We start from the raw sequence: 26972 nt of genomic DNA on the forward strand, positions 1-26972 counted from the left end.
TCATTTCACATTTTTGCATAACTGATGCAGGAATGCAGCTCATATCACCCTGAACAGCCATAATTGGAGTAAAGTTATTAATTGCTAAACAACAGACACAATAGTTATTTTTTATAAATGGCCACACGGCGGCACTGTTGCAACAATTTCTCACTATGTGAAGCATTTCACCAGTGGCCAGCTGTCTGTAAAGGTTCATTACTGTAGCGTTTACAGTTTTGAGATATAAGTGATTTTATGCACTCCTAATTAACGTGATATTAACAAGCTGTTCAAAAACTAATATGGCCTAGTTATGCTTGACATTTTAAAAGAGGAGCCATGTTTCTAGCCATCACTGTGTGGAGGTAGTAGCGATTTTTATTAAGCAAATTTTCTTTTCTATAGCGCCCCCTAGTGGCAAAACTGTATTAAATTCAATATTCTTATTTGTGGTCTCAGTCTGTACTCTTGAGCCAAATTGGTTGCAATTGGATGAAGCATTTAAGAGTTAAATAGGTTGAATTGATTTGACCACACCAACAAAAGTTGGGGAAAATGATACATGATATGTCAAGTCAAACATAAGGGCAGTGTTCAGGGTCGTCCAACCATGGTAAGTACCAAGTCTGGCAAAGCTTTGAAATAAGATGTAGGATAGGGAGTCGAAAGTATGTCTAGCAAAAACTCAAATGGCAGAAATTTCTTTATGACACAAATGGGTGTGGCCTATATAATTCTCTTCAGTATCACTGAATCCATAAACGCTAGAATTTTTCTTCCATATATGTAAACCAGTAAAGTATGGGGAAGCTGATCACCAAGTTTCAGTGTTGTAGCCCTTAAAGTTTTTGACATATACATCATATTTTGTGATGTTTTGTTTATTCTCCATAGGAAAAATTCATATAAATCAACCGTTACAGATATCTGCACCAAAAGTCATAGCACCTATCTCCTAAACATGTTTAACATTTTTGCTAGCTGCAACTGTGGAGGAAGAAAATGGAAGAAATATAGAAATGGGCAAAGATAACTACAATATCCATTCTTATAGAAAATGCATGATTGCTGAAAGCTGCTGCTGCTGCTGTTGCAAGAATTATTGTGCTTCTAATCAGTTTATCATTCAAAGAATGCAGCCATAACCCCTGGACTCTCAGGGCCGACAGCAACTGAACACTAGTCAACATCTACAAACCATTACTTTAGAAGTGACATGCTTGCCATCCACTGTGGAACTGTACAATTTTTTGTATGTGACTGTGAGTTCGGAAAAGTGTGAAATATTTTACATCCCTCAACACATGCCCCTCAGTGGATTCAAAATTAGGACCTTTTATAAAATTAGTATTTTATTATTTTAAGCACAATTATGAGCACAGTTACACAAATGACTACCACAAGACTTGTTTGTTTACTAATCTGATCTCTTTTAGTGACATGAAATGGTACAAATGCACCTATAGAGGGAACTTGATGACCACAAATGGCTAGGAGGAAGTCAACATTGTGTTGGCGCTCATCAAGCACAAACACCATACACCTGTGTGAGCCACACACACAACTAACACCAAACCACAGTCTGGACTGATGTCTTATTTAGCTGTTTCTTCAAGTATTCAGAATTGTTGTTCATAGCAGTTAATTCTAGGCAGAAATCCCTGAAGCAGAAATCACTTAAATGTGGAGCTTGAATGAAATTTGTTTTGACTCCCCTGCTGCCAGAATCTCTATCCTTGCAGGATGACAGGACACCAAATTTCTGTCAAATTAATGAGCTGCATGGGAGTCCATGTGCCTTTTTTTTTACAAGTTCTAGTTCATTTTTAATTGGGCAGTGTAAACCTTATGGAACCAAAAAAAAAACAAGCCAACTTTTTCCATTTGGTCCAAACCAAAGAAAACAAAGTGTAAGTGTGACAGAGGTAGATAATAATTATCTGATGCCATTTTGATGTGCTTCCTGCTGTATTCAAACACTGGAAACACCTCCCTCTCCGTCTCTGTCTTCCTGTATCTTTCTCTGTGTCTCACTACTCGAGCAGATTGCTGGCCTGCTTTTCAGCAGCACCTGGTTTTGACTGCCGATAACCCTTTTTCTTTTCAGCTGCTTTGAAGAAGTGAAACACCCCATCAAGAAAAAAGCTCTGAAGAGGAAACCAAATGAGGGCTACCGGGACCCTCCTCTCTCCATTTCCCAATGTCTTGTGTCTTTTCTTTCTCTCTCTATCTGTCTTCTTCTCTCTTGATGAGAGAAAGACCCCCTGTGTCTGTGGTCCAAGACTCCCAGCTGCTCTGTGGGTCAACGTTTAACGTCCCCACCCCCTCTTACCCTTTCTATATAACGCTGCCCCTCTGTTCCCCTTTCCTCCTCCCTCTTCTTTCTCCTGCTCTCTGGTGATAGTACCTGATTGCCTGTCTTGTCTGAGCATCCCTGTCAAAACCAAAATCAGGTGGAAATGAGGATTAATCCTCAGTGCTCAAGAGGAAAGAGTGACTCTGGGTGTATGTGTGTGTGTGGGAGGATGGGGGAGGGTGGGGGGGTATGGAAAAGCAGACATCTCAATTGCAGCCTGATCTTAGGTGGAGCTCCCATTAAAGCAAACCTAACCACCTCCTTCTCCAGCTCTCTCACTACCTCCTCATCCTCCACTTCCTAAGAAGTCCCAAGCAAAAAGCAACCAGCTCCGTGAAAACCAAAACCTGCAAACACCAAAATGACAGCCTCATTCCCATCCATCAGCCTCTGTTTTTGCTCCATACACTTTGATAGAGAGGCAGGGATTTGCACTGGTCATCTTTCTTTATTGTCATAACATGCCAGTCCTACTGCGTGTGTCCACTAACATGTGCCGCATCGTCCATTTGTCTGCCACTGCCTCTTTCACTGATCTTTCTGTCTTTCTGCTTGTCTGCTTGCCCAGCTGCATGGGAGAGCCTGCCCTGCATTTCTATGGTTTCCTTTTTCTGTATTTTTGTTCTTTCATTTTTCCTTTTTGAGTTGAAGACAATTTTATTGTTGTTGTATATAGCAACCCTGGACCTTTTGTTTCCTTCCAGTGCATTGGTTTTTACCATTCTCCTCCTAGTTATCGTAGTGTAGAGTGGTATAACCCCCCCGTCATCCTTTGTAGGTCTGACTCTCTAAAATACTCCCCTCTCTGTGGGCCACTGCTTTGTCACATAGACCCTTTAGGAGTGAGTGGCTGGGACTCTTCTCTTCCCACCTTTTCTCAACCTGTCTTACACAGCTACCTCTCTCTCTTTCTCTCTCACACACTCACACACACACACACATTTTATCTTCCACTCTGACAGATTTTTTCACACGCTCAAGCAAGCAGACTCTTAAAAGCACACACATTGGTATGCACAGGCCCTCAATTCAACAATATCTCTCTCACACACACACACACACACACACACACACACACACACACACACACACACACACACACACACACTCACACACACACACAAATTCACACGGCCACATTTCATATGTTAGCTGAGCACCAGAAAGCCTCCATTCATTCTTTAGTGTACTTCAGAGAGTCCTCCACTTTGTCCATTAAGTGCCTCAGAGGAGAGAGAGAAATGGTAGAGGGCTGGGGCTGGGGAATGGAAAGGATGTTAATTACCCCAATATCCAACCCCCCCAACACCCACCATCCCACAGGAGTGTGTACATCAAAGGCCAATCCTATTGCGGCCAGTGGCGTCCATTCAAAGAGAGATGCTCATTCATGCCCTAATGACTCAGGCCCAGAGAAAGGCCACATCCCTCTCTCAGCCCTATCATCAAACCCACCATCCCCAACATCACAGCACACATATGCCATCTTAACAGCCATCTCGCCCCCCTTCTACAACCATTGCCACCGCCACGCCCCCCCTACTCCCTCCCCTGCCCAGCTTTGAGAATGTGGTTTTTCCAGCGTTGACTGTTAAAGCCAGTTGTGATGTGTTCCATAGACAAACAGGCAACCAGCGCTGCCCCCAGATTACTTCCTCCTGCTTTTTTATTTCTCTGCATGTCCTCCCTACACTCCCACTTCAAACCCCATTTCTCCATATGTGCACCCATCCTTCCCGTATATACTTCTCCCATTGTGGGCTATGATGGGACTGATTTAGTCTTTTTTTGTCCCTCTCTCACTCTCTTTTCCTACTCTGTTCGTCATTTTCCTCTCAATCATCTTGTCACTGCTCTGTCCTTCAAGCTCTGCTGTTTCACTTTGTGTTTTCTGCCCCTGCACTGCCCTTTCTCCTCTTTCTTGTTATTATCATCACCCACTTTTCTTTATTTCTGCCTCTTTGCCCACATTTAAGGCAGCTTTTCTTGGAAATGTTGGACATGTATCCTCCCCTCCCTCTCTTTCTTTCTTCATCCTCCATCTTAACGTGAGGAAATGATTGCTGACAAAGTGTGGCTGTTTGATATGGAAGACAGAAACTCCATCGGCAACAACAGCAACGTCAACATCAGAACTAAATCCCCCAAAATGTTCACCCCAACCTGATTCCATCCCCAAAACCCCACACCTCTTTCACTTTTTTTTTGACTTTTTTCATATGTAAGCCCTGAACTCTCTCCACTCCCCTTCCCTATCAACCCACTTGCCTACCAACTGCTTCATTTTGTAAGCTACACACTGATACTGATCTTTTTCATTTATTTTGTTTTGTTCTTTTGATTTCTTCTGGGGAATTTATCATTTGTTTGGGGATTAACACTCTAACAGGGATTTTGGCGCTTCTTCATCGCTTCTTGCTACTTGGCTTTGGTTTTTTGCTCAAACGCCAAGAGGGGCTGAAGGTCTGGTCATTTGGGCTTCTCATTAACCTGCTGCTCACTGTTTGTCCCCTTGTCACTTGTGTTTTAGAGAAAGATGAGGCTGCAATTGAGAGCTCTGAATTCAATGCCACGTCAGTAGCTGATGTGGACAAGCGGGTGAAACGGCGGCTACTTATGGGTAACTCTTTTCTTCCTCTTTCTATGTGTTGCCATGGCGCTTGTGCTTGTATCCTCGACTCTATTCCTCTCTGTTCCTCCTTGTCCTCCTCTCTCTGTCTTTTAAAAAAAAAAAAAATTTGTAAACCCTTGGTGCCCACTTTATCTACTCCCACAGTCACAGTTTTTTCACAATTGTATGTAATGTGATGAAAAACGATGAAAAAAAAGGTCGCTGTTTTCCTTTAAACCCTTCCTCCCCAACTTTACCTACTGAAATTTCTGGATGGCTCTAAGGTTTTTCTTAGTAACTAACTTTTTACTTTTCCAGTTACACCTTTCTCCAAATGTTTTGTGTTCCAGTCGCCTTATTTTTGATTACCTATGTTACAAAACAGGGAACCTTACTAAGCAAAACCCCCTGAAAATGGTCATAAACCCAACTTGCCCCACAATTACAGAACAATGCCATAAATGTTTTGTACTGTACTGTAAAATTTTCTCAAAACCATAATCCTCACTAGCTGCAGTAAAAACGAAGAAAGAAACACCAGTCCTATGTTGCACTGGTGAAACTGTCTCTGACATCTCAGTCCTTTCTATTTAGTGAGTCATTTGTGAGGCTTTTTGTTCTATCAAGGTTAAAGTCAGCAGTCTGGACAGCCCTGTGACCAAATGGATGTTTGGTCCCAAAAATGTTCCATGTTGAAGACCTCAAATGACAAATTAAAGATTTTATAATCAGATGTGTCTTTTATTATTTTACATCAGTGTCTGTTCTTTTGGTGGAATGATTACAATTGAAACATACGATGAAAATAGTCAGATGTTGTTTTTGTCTCTGAAGCTGCATAAATCTCCCTAAGGAACTCCTTGGCATACTTGCACTACATTTTAGGAACCACTGGTCAAACCAGATCCAATCTGTTTAAGTTTATCTTTGGGTGTTCTACTCCTACTATAAATGCCAAGAAATAGCTGAAACTGAAAATCAATGACTTCTACTTAAACAAATCCCCCACTTTCATCTTCTGCTGTCCTTTGAATTTAACCTTTCTTTTATTTTTTAATACATAGGTACATCAGAAATCCCCCCGGACCTGTAGTGTATTTAAACATGTTCCATACTTATGCAAGTTTAATTTCAGTTGGTTGTGGGCAGCGTGGCTTGGAGAAAGTGTGGAGAATTTGGTTATAGGGATGCTTCCTTTTCCCTCTTCTACCTCTATTACCTTTTAACTAAATATTTTATTTCTCCTAACTGGCTGAACCTTACTTCACCTCCTGTTGTACCAGCATGTCACCTGTCCTGATGGCATTCCACTTGTAACCTGTGGTGGATTGTGCTTTACATGGTAAAACCTCACAACAGGGATTGAAGTTATTAATCTGTATGAAGGTTGTCCTTTCAAACCAACCCCTCCCAAATGAGCTGGGTAACGCAGAGCAACCATTGTTAGAGACATTTCAGACTTAAACCTGGTCTAAGGTTTGAAAGGCTCTATGAACACTATGGCAGTCAGATGCCCTTTATTCCAATGTACTGTAGTTGCCTCCAGGTTTCTGAATGATTTCGATGTCCAGCCCGTGGCCAACAAGTCTTCCTCATTTCACCTCAGATATATGCACAAATAGAAACAATATCCCTTAAGGGAATAAAGCTCGCACCAAACGAAAAGTCATTCCCTCATCAGCCAAAACTCTGTTGAAGTTGGCTTGACCACTGAACATACAGCAAGTTGGACTGGTGTCAAATTTGAAATTTACATGTGGCTTGAGTGAATCTAACGAATTTCATGAGAGATGCTCACTTCATTCGTTGTTAACTAAAAACATACACTTAATTTTTCTAAATAGTAAATTATAGTAAATCTTAATAAATTGAGTCCCCACTGTGTCTTGCTCAACCTAAATTTTTAGCAGTGTCACTGAATTTGGAAATGACCGACATTGATAAACACTAATTCGTGCTTTAACGTATTTGGATACTAACCCTAACCCAAACCTAATACTAAAAATACCAATTAAACATTTAATCTTTGAGTCAATTGAACTGGCACATATATGTGCCTCCATCATGTCTGTGTGCATGAAGGAACATGTGTGGGGCCAACCCATTGCTGCACTAGCAAAGCATGAACAGCATCAGTATGTTACATTCAACACTGCTATCAATTTGTCTGCTTCCTTTGACACGTTGCGTTCCTGCCTCTGCCCACACTGCCATTGCACAGCACAACATGTTTCAAAAGAGAAATGGAACTGCAGCTGAGGCTCTATCGAAAAGGTGTTGCTGAGACTAGGACAGGCTACAGATAAAGAGAGGGACCATGAAGGAAAAGAGCAGCTCAAAGAGAAGAGGGAGCATGGGTGACTTGATGAAAAATCATTCTGAGACTCCATGGTGTTGATATTGAGTGTGTATGTGTGTGTAGGTGTATCCACATAGAGTGATTACAGGCCAGAGCTATACTGACTGACAGCTGATTTAGGTGGCCATCACGGTGCAGTGGTCAATCCTGTTGAGCACTGAAAGGTGATAATGCCCCTCTTACCTTTTTATAACAGTGCAGCAGTTGCTCTTACTTGGCATGACGCTTTAGTTTATTCAGTGCACATGGTTTTCTCTCTCATGCTCTCCAGCTTTAATCAATAGAACATGTGTCCTCCTCTCACGTAGAGAGTCGTTTGCAGCAGTCAGCAATTCCATGCAAGGAGTGTGATGGACATGTGTATACTTACTGTCTTCCCTCTCATTTCTCTGTCCCTCACTGACATATTGTAATCCCTACAGAAGAAGCTGCTGTGGTTGTTCAGTCTGCAAGAGGAGAGTTAAATTCAGTTGCTTTCATCTTTCCAGTCTCCTTTCACATTGATTCCTCTTAAAATTGTGCATCATGTCATGAATATGTTACTAATTCCCACTTCCTCTCTTCATGTTGATTTTATCCTGGGTCAAAGCCTGCAATAACTGTCTCTACCATATAGGTAGGCCTAACGGACTACAGTTAGTAAAACTAACGAGTGAAGAGTTTCCTTCCAAAATGAGCACAATAGTGAACAAACAGTTTAAGTTAGTTTAATTTAAATTGGATGAATGAAAATAAACAAATGAACATGATGTTCAGATTCACCACTAATCTGAATTCATAAATCGACCACAAAGTTGCTAACTAGCCACTGTAACCCTTGTTGACGTGATAACACAGTAGCATGCATAGAAATTCCCAATTTTTACTAGCCTTTTTCATGGTTACTCCAAAATATTCAACAAAAAACAAGGGAATAAGAATGAAGTTTGGGCATTGAGTCAACAGTAATTTACCCAATAGACGGGGCAGTTTTAAATGTAAGCTTGAAGGAATAGTTCAGTATTCTGGGAAATACGCTTATTTGCTTTCTTGCTGAGATGAGAAGATTGATACCTACTCTTATATCTATTTATTACGTATGAAGCTACAGCCAGTAACCGGTTATCTCAGCTTAACATCTGGTCAAAGGTTAAAAAAATCACTCCATTCTGAAAGTGCAAAAATTAACATGTTATAGCTTGTTTGGCCAATCTTTACCAAAAAAAAAATGTAAAAATGACAAGATGTGGTTGTACAGGGGGTGGATGTGTGGGAATATTTCTTGAATCACAGAACACCAGTAGTTTCAGTTTGTATTCCATCAGCTTGGAAACAGTCAGCAGCTCATTCACATTTTTTGCATGAGTGGTAACATATTTTTAAGTGAAAATTGGTAAAAATCCACCAAAGAATGATTAAACATTAACCAAACTTTGTGATCAGAATCCATCATTGGTGATTCCAGTCGTCATGAGAGAAGCTATATGCAGATATAATGCCTCACCCCACACACTCACTCAATCAAACCATGCTAGGATGGAAAAATGCATAATTAGATGGAGGGTGTAGAGGCTTGGTGAGGGGGCTGAGGTGGTATGAGGGGCTTGTCCAGCACATCAATCACGCCCGGGGGCCCTTTGTGCTGGACGTGGACTGGAGGAAGAGGAGCTCTGAGCAGGACTGTGCTCACCCTCAGCTAATGATAGGGCTCAATGTCCTCAGTATAAATCATTCTGACCCATAAACACCACCTCCACATGCATTAAGCCTACTCACATGCACATACATCTTTAACATTCACACAAACCTTTCTGATTGTATGCACCTGTGCAGGCATGTACACCTGAAGACAATGCACATTCTCACACACACTCTTGACAGAGACCCAAGCTGGGGAGTGAAGAGGGGACAGGGTTCTGCTTTCATACCCTAAAGGGCCAATCAGACAGGCTGCCTGGATGATGGAGTGTCTCTCTTTCCATCCAACACCGCAGTGCAGCATCTAAGATAGCTTCTGCCCTCATTTTCAAAACGTTTCAATTTAAGACAATTTGGAATTTGAAAAAGTTTAGCTAACTGTCTTCAAAGCTTCTTCAAAAAGAGGAATAGACATGAAAAAGATTACGAATGATGAACACAGAGCTTTGATGGATAAACACAGTGAGGAACAAATGCAAGCTAGAAAAGAGAGATTATGGGAAGAAGCCGTGAGGCTGATGTTGTTTGGAGCTGCATGATGGAACACAAACAAATGTACCAGTACCTTCCTGTTTTTTGATAGAAAGCACTAGCCATCTTGCCTCTGTTGTTTTTGTGACTGCATTCTAAAAGGGCGTTATGCTAATGCCTTGACCTCTAGATGTGAATGTGTTTGCCAGCCGGAAAGGGCCTTTCCTGTTTCTCTCTTCACTTCACTCAGGCATACAATCTCCTGGTGTTTTAGTCAAATGGTAAAAGCTGCCAGAAAGAAGGGGAACATCCCTGATTTACATTTTGCTGCTCCAGCAAAGGCCTTTGAATTCTAACATGTCAGCTTTTTTAAGAACTGAGGAAAATAGATTGATGATGTTTACTCCTATCTTTACTTCTAATGCATGTACTCATTCACACAACACCAATATGTAGGACATGGGATTACTGAAGTCAAACCAACCAAAAGCAGAACAGTTACGAAGTGAAACTTCCTTATTAGGTGTAGATTTATTAAATCCCTTTCCACATACATGAGTCAACATCAAATTTCAGCCTCTTCAGCACTTCTTGAGGCCGATTGGGAAAGTGTGCACTGAGCTTTGCTAAGGCAACAGCGGCTGAGCAGGTGAGCTAGAGTTACCATGAGCTTGTGTTTCTTTTGGGATCAGCTCAGGCAATATTCACAAGTCCGAGCAAACCTTGTATGCGCCACATACACGAACATTTTTCTGGAGGAAAATATACACACTGGTTCTGTTCTAAACACAGAGCACCATGCACTAACTTTATTTTTCCATCTACTTACCTTAACCCTATCTTTTATTTGTCTTAACTGACTTCTTGTCAGTTTTGGAAACAGGACTGACCTCTGGGCCAAAGAGTTCTTCACCCCCCTTTATCAGCATAGTGTCATGTGTTTTTGTCTTGTCATATTGATACACTGCTGTCAATGATAAGCAAATCCTGATTGTGACATTCTGTGTGTATGAACATCATATGTACCTCTATATAAATATGTCTCTTCTCATGAAAACTGGAGTGTTGTGATGTAATTACCCCATTTGTATATTGACAAAGCTACCTGAAAAAAAACAACACAAGAATACATCATATTCTGGTGTACTGTTGTTTGATTATGTATTGTTATACTGCATGAAGCTTTGTCTCAACCCACATCACTTTCAGTGTCTATAGTTTCTTTTTCACAATATTTCAGAAGCAGGGGTCCTATGTTAACACCCCCTCCTTCCCTTTCTCTTTTTCCATCTTTGTGGCGCTGTCTGCAGAGACCTGCGCGGTGAACAACGGTGGCTGCGACAGAACATGTAAGGACACAGCCACAGGGGTGCGCTGCAGCTGTCCCGTGGGATTCACCCTGCAGCCTGACGGCAAAACTTGTAAAGGTCAGTAAATATGTGAAAGTTTGTGAATATACAAGTGCACGAGGCCTGCAAGACTGCTGTAAGGGCAAGTGGTGCGTGGTTCCTATTCACTTAGTGCTCCGTGCATGCAGAGGAGGACATGTCCACCTAAGCCTGCTATGACTGGTATCTGAGTGATCCAGAGCCAAACCGGACCCCACCATCCACTTCATTTCAAAATGCACAGAGCTCCGGTCACGGTCACTGGCCCTGCTGCTGCTTGTTGTTGTTGATTTTGCCACTTAGCATTTCTCCACTTCCGACAGCTACGTCAATGATGGTGGCCTGAGGAGGCTCAGGCTGCTGAAGCGTGGGCCTAAACATCCCAAACAGACTATTATAGGGTTTTGGCTTTCCTCTAAACAAACAGTCTCACTTAATGAGGCTGACCCTTGGGTTAAACACTGGTCTTAATCGGCAGACGTACTTTATTCTCCCAAGGGTTGACAAAGTGAGAGGGCTGTGAGTGGGCAGGAAGAGGCATTCTGTTTTATAGTTTGTTCACGTGTTCACAAGTTGTGAGTTGAGAGTTTTGCTGAAAAGTATTTGGAAATCATGGATTAGTGCTTCTTTTAGAATCAATATTGTTAATAATGATGTCATGATAGTGCAGAGGTGGTGATGTTTTTGTAAATTTATTTTTAGACAAGTGTATGATGTTGGCTTAAAGGTTACCTGCTATTGAAATGGCATGTTCCGTACATGAAATGCATAAAACGTTTTTTTTCAAAGAAATTGTCCAAGGACATATAGGACATGTATATATAGGACATATAGGACATGTGTGTAAGTAAAGGAGGTGGTAACCAACCAAATAAATAAAAGGGTTAAGTCCAATTTGGGAGATTGTAATGTTTTCCATTTTACTTTTAAACACTTTCCATTGAAGGACTACATACTTCTCTATTTCCTGGAAAAAAAAAAAAACTATGTTTATAATGTTGCCCACAGTGAGACTCAATAACCTTCAAAATCCTTTTTGTTGCTAATCTTCACCCAGTCACAGAAAAGTGCATTATGTGTGTTATACTTTAAACATAATGATGACGTGTGTGTGTGGGCGAAAACTTCTCCAGTCTGGTGTACAGTAGATATTCTCTGAGTCATGTCTCTTGGATAAAGCTACCTGCAGTTTCTTTGAGAAGGATGATGAAACTCTACATTTCTGCCACATGTGTGGTGCTTGATGGTTGGACCTCCTTCTGACCGCACTTATGGATGGAGAGATGGAGCAGTGGAGCACTTCACCCCACATGTGACAGACGTGTTCAAGGAAATATATCATCATAGCAATGAGGTGCAGGTCATGTGACATTGACATGACTGAATTTCAGAATCTGGGTACTTCGTGGGATGGGAGCATGCTTCTATAAATTATATAGTACTGTTTGTGTGTGTGTGTGTGTGTGTGTGTGTGTGTGTGTTCTGGAGTATGTGAGTTTGTGAAATGAGTGTCAGGCATTTTGAGAATTTGGCATGTAGGTGTGTGAAATCCTGGAGCCGGAGCTGTCTCAGGCCTGGCAGGCAGACGACGCGTCGGCAAACTTCGAGATGTTTGAACAGTGAGGCCCACACTGGCCACTGTCTCTTTTCCTCTCTCTCTCTCATTCTCCCTCTCTCTCTCTCTCTCTCTCTCTCTCTCATTCTTTCTCTCTCACTCTTTCTCTCAAATTCAAAATTCATATAAGCTTTAATTGCCTGACAGATCAGAAATCTATATAGCCAAAGCAGTACAGGGAATTATTAATGTTGATTGATGATTAGTAATAAATATACAATAATATTTAAATATCAACCATCATATCAAATCAATCATCTCTCTCTCTCTCTCTCTCTCTCTCGCTCTCTCTCTCTCTCTCTCTCCCCCACTTTGCCCTTCACACAGATAGCACCATCCAGCTGCAGCTGCAGTAAATACAGCAGTTGACCCATCAATGTACACATCTAGACAGGACAAATCAGTCAGTTCCTAATTTGAATCAATAAACACTAGAATCCAATGTAATTATCATAATTTCCATGCTAGAGAGCTTTGGCTGGCAGCATCTTTGCATTATATTAACATATTAATGTTTGTATATCAGAAACATCATTGAAGTGTAATTTACTCTTGTCCAGTAGGGTTTGAAAGTGGAAATGAACAGTGGTCTCCTGTGTTAAAGTCCTCCTCCCTCTGTGGTCTTTGCATCTCTATAACAACATCACCTGACTTCCTTCTTTGCTCTTGTCTTAATTTCTCAGGCTATCTAGGCTTTGTCACTCGAACATCTACAAATGCTGGACACTTGCTAAAACAACTGGTGCTGTCATTCATCTTGGGAGGACAGTCTCAAATAGAGGGAATTACTAGATTTGGCCCATGTTAAAAATTAAAAACAGTAGAAACACAGATTACTGTCCAAACTATTTGGCTCACCTGACAGATGTGTTGCATGCTGGGAGAACATCTTGTCTGCTGCCCTGGTGTCAAGTTCAAGCCTAGCAGCTTGTGCGAACACTTCCACTCTGTCTCCCAGGGTGATTTGTGGTCCTGACAGAACCCAGCATTTACAGCGATGGAAAAATGAAAAGATCCCCTTCTGTTTTTGGGCCTGAGTTAAGTGGGGAAGATGGATAGGCACAAAGTCCAGCTGTGCCCCGCCCACATAATTTGGCTGTAGATCAGCTCCCGGGCTTCATAAATCCTGGAGAAGTGATCTGTGCTGAATGGAGCTGAGAGACACAGAGCAGACAGTGCTCATCGATCAGTATCTATCACCTGGGCACAGAGCAGGAAAACACACATTCACACACACTGATATGAACCCAGAACTTCTCTATACACATGCAGAGTGTGTGCCACATCCTGACATCCTGCAACATTACTACTACCATTTCTAACAGCTAGGTAAGACCAAGATGTGAAGGACATATAGACTGTAGAAAAACCCTGCCGTAGTGTTCATGACCTGACCTATGTCTCTGAGAGGAAGTTTTAAAACCTGAAGTGTGGGTGTATTGCTTGACCAACATTTTTAAATTGATGTAAATTACAAGAGTGAGCCATTGATCAAACATACATATCTGGACAATGTGGTGGATGCTGAGCTGTAGTATCAAATTCTGAAGGATGAAAGAGTTGTCAGGAAGATATTTCTCTTTTGTTTCCTTGCCTTATTTTGGTAAAATACTGTATATTGACTATATTCTGTAGTTCTCCGTTCACTGTAAAGGGCTAATTCACCCAAACTGCAAAAAAAGTATAAAAACAATTTTGTCTTATTGTTAATTTTGTCTATCCAAGCAAATAGTTTTGGTTTTATTTGTCCAGGTGTTGAGATGTCCACCTCTAGAGATAAGTGAGAAAATGTTTGGTTTTTGTAGTATGGTTGAAGTGACCCTTTAGTTCAGTCTACATATTTCTTAGAGACAGCATCTGGTGGTAACTGGAGCGACAGTATTTAAGGGTAGTTGCACATTGGTTTCTATGACTCCACAATCTGCTCCATTGAGCCATCCATCAATCGGTTTTGTTTGTTTGTTTTTTACTTCTTTTTTACTATTTCGTATTAGACAGTATGAAGACATAACATGAAAGGAGTGGGAGATGGGGGATGAAATGCAACAAAGGTCCCTGATTGGACTTGAAGGGATTTTGCAGTAACATGGTCAGTGTCTTTAATGTATATAATATACATACTGATACATACTGCATGTCTTTGGACTGTTGGAGAAAACGCCTGGAAAAAGCTGTATATATATATATATATATATATATATATATTATATATATATATATATGTGTGTGTGTGTGTGTGTGTGTGTCTGTCGATTCTGGTGGCACATGTAATCACAGTCATGGTAGCATTGTATTGTAGTGCACAGAGTATAATTGCTGACATTTAGCTGTTTACTGAACATTATAGTTAGCTGCAAGATAAGTGCCATGCTTTGAGGTGGTCTCATCTAATGTGCCGCTAAATGTGCTGAGACACACAGCTCTCTCTCCACTTCTCTCTCTCTGTCTTCTTGTTCGCATCTACCTTGCTCTAAAACCAAGGGGATGTGCCCTGTTGTGCCTGTCTATCATAATCATTTCAATATAAACTATGTAGGGTATGTTTAAAACCCACCAGTCTGATAAATGCCCTTTCATTTGCACTGACAGATGAGGCAGTTCAGCCTCTCATGATGACAGACATGCCAACCCAAGGAGGTGTTTCACCACAGGGCTCTCATACCAACAGCTGGGGGGGGGGGGGGATTTTAACAGTAATTTATTAAACACACAACATTTTTCATAAAAACAAGGAGCAACATAATAAACCAGAAACAGTACCCGAATCCAGATTCACAGAATCCCGAATAACTCAGCACAATCCTGAAAATCAGTTAATTCTCCACAACACAGCAGAGCATGTCTTTATAACACCACATATTGGAAAATCTTTCTAGATCATTCATCAGTCTGTAATAATTCAAATCTATTTTGAAACAAGCCCTCAACATTTCAACAAACAAAAAAAACAGCTTGGTGTTATTTTACTGTTCTTTTTTTATTTCATTGTTCTTTTTTTCTACTACATTGTGATACTTTGGCAACATTTTTATTTTTGAAAGTTTCATGCTGATAATGCATCTTTGAATTTAAATTTGAATTTGAGAGAGAGAGAGAGAGAGAGAGAGAGGGAGAGAGAGAGAGAGAGAGTGCAACCAGAGAAAGAAGAAGCAACAAGGCATGAGGAAAACAATTTAATTGTTTTTAGATCAAGTTTAGTGGCAAGTTTTATATCAACTTAAACTTACAGAATTTGGGAACAAAGTGAGCAAGTTTCAGGTCAATCTGAGAAATCAGTAAACTAAAATCAGTAAACAAAACTGTGGAAGGAGCTAGCTACCTAGCAAGCAAACTGGTAACAGCACTAACTGTCAGCTACCAACTCTCAGACCTAGACCAGGACAAAACTACTAAAAAGGTCAGCAAAAGGAAGAGGAAAGCAACAACAAAGATAATAAAAGGGAAGAAACAATAGTAAGAAGGGTCAACTACAGAACATTCCAGAGGCGTAGGAACAATTTTATTAAAAAAAAACAAAACAACTGGACCTCTAGTACATCCATGTAAAAACGAAGGAAAGACAGCAGTAATTTCTCTCAGTTGGAAAAATGGACCCAAAACAACTATAACTAGATGGATGGAGTCCATAGTCTGGTGATGCACCACACAGAGGACATGACCAGAGAAGCGGGGAAGCAGAAATACAGTAGCAAACTGCTCAGAGACCAGGCTGAGGTACTCAGAGCAGACTTTAAAAGGCAAGGTGACAGAGCTGTAATAACAGACCTGCTGTTCTTTAGGGAACACCCAAAAGCTTGGTACTCTACTCTCCACAAGCAATATAATGACCTTAAAATGGGCAGCAAATCCATCTGGCAGCTATAAAAAGAGACTGTACCGAAATTCAACATCAGTCTTCTCAACAATGGCACAGCGATGTTTCAAGGGTCTCAGACAAAACTGGAAGAGTTTGAAAGAGACTTCAGCAGACTGAAAACTCTCTCTAGTGGGAAAAAGGGCTCTGTGCTTTAAAAGCAGCTCCTACAGCTCCATCAAACTCAAATACCTGGCCTTCAGCTGAGAAAATAGATGGAGCAGAGACACACACTTCCTCTCAATCCGGAGGAGAAACTGCTTGGGATGGAAGCAACAGAGAAGCACACTTAAAGTCAGACTAGAAACACAGGTTCACGGACTTGCCCCAGCAGCCAGTTCGTGCCACAGCCCAGTCTCCCCAGTCCTCCACAGACTGGCCCCAGCAGCCAGTCAGCGCCACATCCCAATCTCCCCAGTCCTCCACGGAATAGCCCCAGCAACCCGGTAGCTCCACAGGCCAGATGACCGAGTACTCCGAATTCCTGGAGCATGGAAAGCTGTTCCCTCGTTATAGAATGGGGAAGTTTAGGGGTCCTTACGCTAACAAAACCCTCCAACTTCTCTATCATGACCGTGACCCTGACAACATCATCATCCACACTTGGAACAAATGACCTGCGGCACAAGGGAGAGAGGGTGGCAGAGGCCATCATCAAGGTGGCTCAGACAGCACACAGGGAGTTTTCTAGGGCTAACATCAGCCCAGTCTACCAGAGCCTAACCAAAAAGAGCCCAGCATGCTGGAGTCCAGTCTACCAGAGTCTAGCCTGCCAGAGCCCTGCTTAATAGAGCCCAGCCAACTGGAGCCAAACCCGGCAGAGCCCCACCCACTATAAATCAGGCGGGCAGGGGAGCCAGGCCTCGAGAGCATATATCTGGAGCAGTGTACTATGCAGAAGCAGAGCCTGATATGGTTCAAGCCATGCCACCCCCTTGGATACAGCCTCAATTGCACAGGTAGTGGCCAGCCAATCAGACATCGGAGAAGGAAGCAACTGCTACAACTCATCTTTAAGAGTCTTGGTTAGCAAAAAAATATACAGGCTGTTGCTTGCTCCTTAGTTCCTGATTGTATTCTATACTTTTTGTATTAAAGCATTATTGAATTGAATTTAAATTTGAACATACTGTAGATTTATGTTGGTATTTAATTATTAATGAAATCTCTATGGATGAAAGTTCATGGAACATTCAGGGTCTGTTCTCTTCAGCTTTTGGACTAAAGAGCACGGACCCAGAATTCATCTCTAGCATTAAAAGTCAAGATATTGTTATATTATTAGAAACATGGTGTCGAGATGACGCACACACTCACTGTCCATCAAACTATAGAGAGGTATTACTACCATCCTTCAAACAGAAGCACCTGCTTCACAGTAGAAATTCAGATGGGGTTATTGTGTGGTATAAAGAGAACTTATCATCTCATCTAAAAACAATTTAAAAAAGAAAAATGAAAATCTGGCTTAAGTTAAACAGAAATATTGCCAAATGTGCTAATGATCTGTACAAATGTGGGGTTTACACTCCCCCCCTTAAGTCACCCTATCGCGGTGAAAGCTTTCTTGAAAATCTCCATAAAGAAATCCAACATCTGATTAGTGTATTCACTGTCAGACCACAAACCCCACTACCAGATAAATGTATAAAAATAAAATCAACTGCACATAAGAAAATAACAGAACCTGAACCTTGTAAATTACATTAAAAAAGTAATCAATATAAATGGGCTCCTGATGGTAAAGGTAGAATTAAAAATGTAATCACTTCACCTGAAATCATTGATCTCAGTAATACAATCGTCTCTGTACAATTTCCACCAAACCATTAAACATGGCTTTTTTTTTTCATAAATCAGTCAGTAAATCAGGTCTTCTTAAGAACAGCTCTGCCTCTAAACAGAGACTGATAAAAGGAAGAGTGCCACGACTGCACAAAGCAGTCCAACCTAAATCACCGTTACCCACAAAACACAGACCTGAGACAAAATTATGTTGAACCACTGAGAAAATACAAACAGAAAATAAGACTTAAAAACAACATCACGATTAGAAATCAGTTGATCAAAATATTTTGTAGGAGAGATGGAACAACTAACACAACAAAAAAGACAACCTTGCTCTCCAAATGGTAAGAAGATAAATTAAAAAAAAAATTCACCTAACAATCTCAATCAAGAACAGAAATAAATTCAAGAAAAAAAATGACAATCTTTGAATCAACAATAAAAAATAATCAGAACCCCCTTGATTATGTAATTACAATGTAAGTTATAGAAAAGAGTTTTAAAAATAATCATATTTAGCAGAGCACGTTGACCTGACAGGATCAGGACAGAGGTGCTAAAATGCAGCAGGCCTGAGCTGAGACAGGCCTTGCTTAAGGTGTTAAATTAAACCCTAACAATTACTGAGTCATTTGTGTTAGCAGTAATCTGGGGAAAGTTTGTTGCAGTATTATCAATGCTGGAAGCGGGCCTTCCTTATGGAACACAATGCCCTGAGTAAAAGGCAGATTGGCTTTTCACCAAATCACTGCACCACTGACCACGTTTACAATCTATACACTTGAGTTAATCATCACGTACACCAAAAAAAAAGGGTGAAATTTCTGCATATTTTATTGATTTTAAAAGGACTTTTGATTCTATTTTATGATATGATTAAGTAACTGAATGAAAGATATGATATGAATGATATGAAAGTTGGCAACAAAACTACAGATCTCTTCACTTAAGGGAGAGGGGTCTATCAGGGCAACATCTTACATCTATCTAACATCTACATTAATGACCCAGCAGTACTGTTGGAACAATCTGGAACCCCTGGCTTAACCCCTGACAATGATTAAGTTAAATTCCTGCTCTATGCTGATGAACTAGTGTGGTTTTCACCCACACAACAATGAATACAGCAGTAAATGGACCTTCTGGAGCAGTAGGCCACTGTCAGAACTGGACCCTGACATTCAACTTTAAAAAATCTAAAATCATGATCTTACAAAAGAAGCCCAGATCTCAGGAAAAAACAAATATCGAGTCAAATTAGGAAAGACCCATCTAGATCACACCCTGTATTATGATTACCTGGGGCTCAAAATCAGTGCCCCAGGTAACCTTGGTCTGGCAGTGAATGCACTGAAAGAAAAGTAGTATTTTAGAGCAATTAGAAGAAAATTTTTAAAAATAGACATGCCATTTATAATTTGGACTAAAATATTTGACAGTGAAATCCAACCAATTGCCCTTTATGGTAGGAAAGTTTTGGTCCACTCAGTCATCAGGACCACACTAGATGGGAAAAGCATCCCATAGAGGCCCTGCATACAGAATTCTGTAGGTACATATTAAACATCCTCATAAAAAACAGAATTAGGCCATTACCCATTGAACGTTAACATTAACAAAAGAACACTTAAATTTGGGTTACATCTCATTTGACATCAAATTTAAAAAAGATGCCGATCTGGAACATTGGTCAAATCAAACCAAAACTCAGACCAAACGTAATTGGCCCTAGACCATGACTATAAATTGGCAGAGTATCTTTTTAATGTCAGAGATACAAAGCAGAGGCAGATCCTGACCAAATACAGACGCAGTGACTCAGTGACGACAGTCTAACCATAGAGAAATACGACACAAGAAGTCCTAGCTACCAACAGAGGAAAGAGTCTGTGGTCATTGCACGACAGGTGAGATAGAGACAGAGATACACTTCCTCTTAAAATGTGACAAATATAATATGATCAGAGTGAAATACTTTAATTTGATTTGTTAGTCCCAAACTTCACAGAGCTCGATGACAGTGATAAGTAAAAGGTTCTATTAAGAGAGGGACATGCAGCAATTGAGCTGCATAATGTGTGACTGCATCTTTATGAGGACACTCATTGACATAAAGCATTCCCCAGACCCTTACCCTAACCTCAACCATCACATCTAAATACCTAGCCCCAACCCTTACCCTAACCCTAATCTAAACCTAATTCTAACCTTAACCCTTAAAACAAGTATCAACCCTCAAACATCCCTTACAGATGTGTCAGAAAGTGATGATCTGGCCAAAAGTACAAGTACACACACACACGCCCGCGCAAAAAACATGTTCACGTTTTTTTTTGCCATTTTCTTGTTCTTTCTAACTATTTATTTGTTGTACTCTACTTATTGACTTTTTTTTTTTTTTTCATCTCATTACCGAATTGGCAATTTTATCCAATTGACAATCGTGCCAGTAAAGCTCAGTTAATTTTACAGAGAAAATTGAAATTGAATTAGAGAGGGAGAGAGAGAGAGAGAGAGAGACAGAGAGGTTTTTTTTGAACAATTTGCAGATGTTTGATTAGAAGGTGCACATTTGAGTTTGGATAAGTTATTGTATATATATGATTATGTGTATGTGTGTCTGTGTGCTTCTGTTTCTGTGTTAATGAACACAAATTTTGTTGCATGTTCATGGAAGGCTAGGTGTCCGTGTGTTTTATGTGGATAGTGTCTGGTAGGTGTACTGTGCTGTATAGTACACAGTGTCTATTGACACCTAAGACACGTTCCTACTGGCCTGCATTCCTCTTCTACCTGAAAAAACCTGAAAACAGGCACACACACACACACACGCAATAGGATCAAACTAAGACAAGGACATGATCACATTCATTCACCAGGATACTAATAGACCTATAAAAAAGGAATATCATATCCATTTATGTATACGAACACATGCAGAGACAGAAACACATGCACTGCTGCAACAAAACAATATAAGCCTTTTGTGGTAACTTCTGAATCCACCAAAGTATCCTTTTAACTATCTATCAAATGTATTCTTACTAACGCACTTTTTATACAATTATCGTAATGATTATTTTCATTTCTGATTAATCTGCCAATTATTTTTAGTTAATTGATGAATTTTGCATATAAAAGGAGAGAAAATTACAAAACTGCCCAACATAGTTCCCCAGAGCCCAGGGGGATGTCTTCAAATGACTTGTTTTGACCAACAGTCCAAAGCCCAAAGATATTCAGTCCACTATCATGTATGACAAACAAAAGCATTAAATCCACACATTTTGGATGGATACAGCTAATGTTGGCATTTTTGCTCAAAAAAATGACTGAAATGATTAACTGATTATCAAAATAGTTGCTGATAGATTCTCTGTCGATCTATTAATTGATCATTGTAGCTCTTCACTCAGCTATTCACTCACTTGCCAATAGCATTTCAAAAATAATGATTCTAGTATATTACATCAGTTATAATATTGTACTTATTATGCCTGGTTTTGGAGATATAATGCATATGTGTGTTGGTACAGTTTGTCTTAGTAGTAGCCTGGATGTCCTAGTTGCCTCAGTGAGAAGTCACAGCTCTGTGGCCCCCTCAGCATCCACACTCATCTGGCGCAGTAATCCATTCATAACGCTGCGGTCTCTATCACCTTACATGACTGCAGCATGGTCGGCAGTCCTCGCTCAAGCCAAACCGGGCCCACATCACTGGCTGTTTTATTGTTGTGTAAAACTGAGAATTTCCCTTGGCCCATATGCACCCGTGGAGTGTTTGTTATTAAACAGAATCAAGCACTGGGGTTGTTTAATACCTGAATAAATACATGCTGCCTCCCAGCCTGAGGTCTGTCCTTTCCACCGGCAACACCCTGCGAAGAAAACCAATGCTCCCAAGAAAACTAAATCCTCTGTGCTCCGTAATTATTTGTAGAGATTCAGGTTTCTGCAAATGCATTCCATTTAATTGCCTTTCACTGCAAATATTTGGTAAAACTACACAGCTCCTCTTGCTTCTGCAGCTCATACGAGGTTTGAGCTGCAGAAACAAGAGACAAGAGTTTTATTCCCGTTCAATTTGTTTCGACAAATATTTCCGCCTCAGTCTTTCTCTAAAGACCAGGGTAGACAGCTGAGCCTCTTAAATCACCCTGACCCTGCCCTTGACCTCTGGATGCTGAGGTCAGAGGTGAAAAGTTAGGGTTCATTTGTTTTACCTTCAGTTGTGACAGATGGTTTAGGCCGCAGCGCTGATCAATAGAGTGGGTCAGTGGGTCTTAATCAGGTAGCTGAGCCCCTGCAGCAGCTTCAGGATCGCTGCTGGAGTCAGGTTTCTCATTCCAAACATTGAACTTCTCAAACACAGCCCTGAGGCTCGCAGAGGACTAGGCGAGGGGGTGGAGGGCTTGTTTCCTTTGGCCCAGGTGGATGTTAGCAAGCCTTCTCATTTGGCCCATAGCTTCCTCTGTGGCCAGCACAGTTAAGAGTTCACATCAAAATTATCTACGCTGGAAGAAAAAAACGGTCAGCCTTCAACAGCCCCTTATGTCGATTCAAATTCAATTGCGTAGGAGGCCAATTATTTGGGTTACTGAGACACTGTGTTTAAAAGTGCCGGATGTTTTTGTTAACTAATGTAGACAGAATCGTGAGAGACTTCTCATTGATTATTCAGTGTAACATCAAACAAACTTTTCAGGGAAGTGAATCATACGCTCTGAAGGATGCTCTGCTCTAAGATCATCATGATCGGCCATACAACTTGTGAACAGCTGACTGAAATTACTCTAGTACTGCATCTACACTGTCAGGGTGAGTGAGCTCCTGACAACACTGAATCCACTGTCTCAGAATTTAATCCCTGGACTAGGATTACAATGCAAACATTTTATTTTCTTTGATAGTGTGACAGAATAATTTCACATGGGAGATGCCAGCAAAGACTCTAACGTCACATGAGTTGATAGGTGCATTTGCATCCACCTGTTTTTATGCAAATTTTAAAAAAAAGCTGAAATATTGCACTTGACTGAGGTGGAAATGTTGGTGTACTGGTTACAAAATTTTGAATAAGTACAATATAAACAGACCTAGTGAATAAATGCTGACGTACATGAAGTATGTGATTTAAATGTCACTTGTAATTTCCAGTGAAGAGAGGAAAACATCAAATCTGTGTGGAGTGATGAGGAGACTGTAACATTCCTCACATTAATACAAGAAAAAAACAGAAATTTCATATTTCCATCATGTTTTTCTACATAGTTTTTCACATTTTTAGCTTTGACTGGAGGTCTTTTAATTACTTCTTCTCGTCGTGTCCTCTTCTTCTGCTGTGATTTAATCACCCCAAGTGGATAATTAGTAATAATTCCAGCAACTGTTCATCTTGATGAACCAACTCCTAATATTCACATAACAGTGATGGATAGAAATGTACATTAATTTGCATTTTGTTTCGCAGATTTTCTGGAAATTTGATTAAAATTTGCACCAAATTTAGATGGAAACTTTACTTTTATCAGACTTGAAAAGAACACTCCATCCTTGTTTTTTCCTCCTATTAACACTTTTCTCTTGGGGAGGTCATGAGTTTTTCCGGACCTACAAGTGTGGGCAGACACCAGATAAGGTTGGAAAATAGATGCTCTTTTCCTTTTTAATTTAATCTTATTCATATTACATATGATAGGGGCACTGACAGACACTTTTGGTTTAATTCTATTTAGGCAAGTGCTGGAAAGATGCAGAGTGAGTAACAAAAACAAAATATGCCAAGTCGCATGAATAGTGTATCTTCATGGTAAAAAACACATTAGAACAGCAGTAGTGTGCTAGTGTTTTCAGTTAGCTTTGTTGTTCATCGCAATAAAAGTTTTCATATAGAACAAGGTTAATACAATATGATGTTGTGTTTTCTTTGAATGTCCTTTAACAAGCTTGACATCATGTTATCACATTACTTCCTGGTAACAATTTTTAACTTTCAATTTACAGACTCTGAACTAGCTATGTCTAATAGGAAATGCACTACTTGTGCTCTTTATTTTGGTTGTTAAATTGCTCTTAAATCAAATTCTCGGTAGCATTAAAAAGGCCCTTGTATAGTGAAAGTGACAAATGACTCCTCTCTCTCTTTACGTTAGCGTAAAAGACATAACAACACTGTGTGGGGTGTTTGCACATTTATACATTTGTGTGCATACTTTTTACTTATTGGTAATCAGTGTGATTATGAGGGTGATTCAGCCTTTCTCCTTGCTTTCCATATGCAGTCCTATGTGAGTGTTAATTAGTTAATTAGGAGAATCCTCATTACAAATGCCTCCTGCATGATGACCTCTGGCAACCCAGATGTTTGTTGAGGACATCAAGGTGCCCATTCATGTGAACGCACAGACTTTATTCATAAGTTTATGAGAAACACATTATTCAAGGATGGTCATAGTTTTCTTCTGCTTTTTACACTTGCACACAGACCATTGACACAAGCCATTGTAGGATTCTATATCTTCAGCCCTGCTAACATCAAGGTTTGTCGTGGTTTGTTATTCAGTTGGTTTCAGGTTTGGTTGGTCCACCACAGTGGTCTAGACTGAAATATTTCAACAATTATTGCATGTATTGCCATGACATTTGTTACAGATGTTCATGGTGTGGCAGAGGATGAATCCTGATGGTGATCCACTGATTCTCCCTCTGGCACCACATGCAGGTCAAAGGTTTCCTCTTAACCAGTGAAAAATTAATGACATTCAAATCAGTTTCAGTTTGCTTTATGCTCTGCGCTAGCAAATGTTGGCATGTTAACAAGGTGAGCAAAGATTTTAACAATGGTAAACATTGATGAAAACACTGTTGACCACTAATGACTGATGACAAACTGTACCATGTATAATACAAACAGTTTATTCCTGAATGTTCAGAGAAAATAAAGACTATTTTTCTCATATCTTTCTAGCTCATTTTTCACATCTTTGCTCACCCAACACCAAATAAGATGTCATACCTCATATGATGAAATGAGCCTCCAGATATACTCTACAGTGTGGTGTCAAACACCTTTAGTGGTGCAATCATTACATTACATCACCACGACTTCTAAAAACCGCAAACTAATGTTGGAGTTCACCTTTTATCTATCTGACAGTTCGTTTTTCTTTACAATTAGTATTACAGCCTCAGAGAGCCAATAGTGTGGCTGTAGACTCATGGTATTCTTTACTGATATTTTTCCGCTGCTGCACTTCCTACAACATGAATTATATCGGAAGTTGCAAGGATTTTGCCTTACAGCTACAGTTATTGGTTGAAACACATTTGAGTTGCTGAAAAATGACTGGGGTCCTCTAATAATGTGTTAGGTGAGAAATAATTGGCATTACAAATACAGAATAGATTGGGGTTAAGAAAACGCTGACTTTGTGACCTTCAACACATGTCATGCAACCCTCCATTCCCTGTTCACCCACTCTCCTGAACTGCCTTTATCTGCCCTGTCTCGTCTCTCCAAACTTTATCATTTCAAGATGTGCTGAGGTTTAATGTATTTATTTAAGCTCAAAGTATATTTAAGCTCCATTAAAGGTAATTATATACCCCGTTATAAGGCTCAGCCATCCCTAGAGTGGCCATTAAATTTGGGTAGATGTGGTGGTTCCGCCAGTGTTTTGTGGCTGCCAGAATAATTATGAAGCTGTGTCTGTGTCGGATGGACTTGGGGTGGTATCCACTGTTTTTACCTAGGCATCAGAGCAGAGACGATGTGGGCAGAGAGGGGATTTTGAAGAATGGTATGTGTGTTTTTCATAGTTTGTGTAGATGTCTTACTTGCCAACATGTCTGACGAGATTCCAAATTTCCTCACTCCTGAAGATTTTCTTCTGGTGGTCTTTGACATATTTTTGTTTACTGATGGATTTAAACTTAAGGTTGGCAAATGTGCAAAGTGTGTAACCTGAAAGGCGAAAGGCAGTGATCCCTCCTGTTGTCTCACTGATACAGATCAGCCCTACAAGCTACTGTCAGCATGCTGCAGAAAAGACCTGGGACTTGGCTGTGATTGATTGGCAGTCCTTTGGGGCAGCTGGCACTGCAGGTTAGACATGAGAAAACAGAGCATGGAAGGAGAAAAAAAAACTGAGAAAGAGAATAAGTCAGGAAAAAAGACAGAGAGGAATCAAAAGAGCAAAACCGTTAAAGGTCATGTAGTAGGTAGATGGTAGCAGTGGAGAGTGGAGAGAAACTGAAAGGACCTAATCAATGTAAATGCTTCTCCCCTAGTATGACATCATTTTTTGGGATGTTAGACACTTAAGTGTACTTGAGTGCCCTTACCTGTCCTGCTCTTCTTAAAAAACCTTGGGGCCCATTCTCTTCCTGCCAGCCACAGTCTCTTTTAGCCGAGCCAGAGGGAGGGACAGTCTCTTTAAAAGGCCACTGACAGGGCACAGCGGGACATGCAGTTTACTACATTTTTACAACAGCGCAGCCAGCACCTTGTGGATTCCTGTCTCGGCTCCATATTTAGATGAAAAGCTCATTCAGAAGAAGCTCCCTGAGGATACAGAGTGAGAGGATCAGGCCAGAGAGGCCTGAGTCTACCCTGATGGAAAAACCCAGTTTCTGAGTTACTGGCTCTTTTATAAGAGCTCCTATCAAGCTACACTGAAGGCCATTTGAAAGTGTTTGTTGACTGGACCTCTGTACTCTTGCCACCTCCTCTTGTCCTCTTGACCCTGTTAATAGCTGAGTCCGAATTGATCAAACTACATACTACTGCATACTAATGGTTATAAGTGCACTGTGGCCACAGTTTTCATGTTAACTCATTGTGCCCTGCCACCTACCAACACTTGATAAGCAC

At 40.5% G+C, this 26972-nt stretch overlaps 1 protein-coding gene across 2 annotated transcripts in view; it reads left to right on the forward strand.

Annotated features, from left to right (window-relative positions):
* scube1 (signal peptide, CUB domain, EGF-like 1) overlaps nt 1-26972 on the forward strand; it is a 147438-nt gene that overhangs the window by 84820 nt on the left and 35646 nt on the right. The window contains exons 7-8 of one of the 2 annotated variants that reach the window (XM_040145977.1): nt 4869-4958; nt 10767-10883. In XM_040145977.1, coding sequence (XP_040001911.1) covers nt 4869-4958; nt 10767-10883 — 207 coding nt within the window. The remainder of the gene's footprint in view (nt 1-4868; nt 4959-10766; nt 10884-26972) is intronic. The other variant, XM_040145986.1, reaches the window with a different exon arrangement.

Source organism: Xiphias gladius, chromosome 2, assembly GCF_016859285.1.
Source record: "Xiphias gladius isolate SHS-SW01 ecotype Sanya breed wild chromosome 2, ASM1685928v1, whole genome shotgun sequence".
NCBI lineage: Eukaryota > Metazoa > Chordata > Actinopteri > Istiophoriformes > Xiphiidae > Xiphias > Xiphias gladius.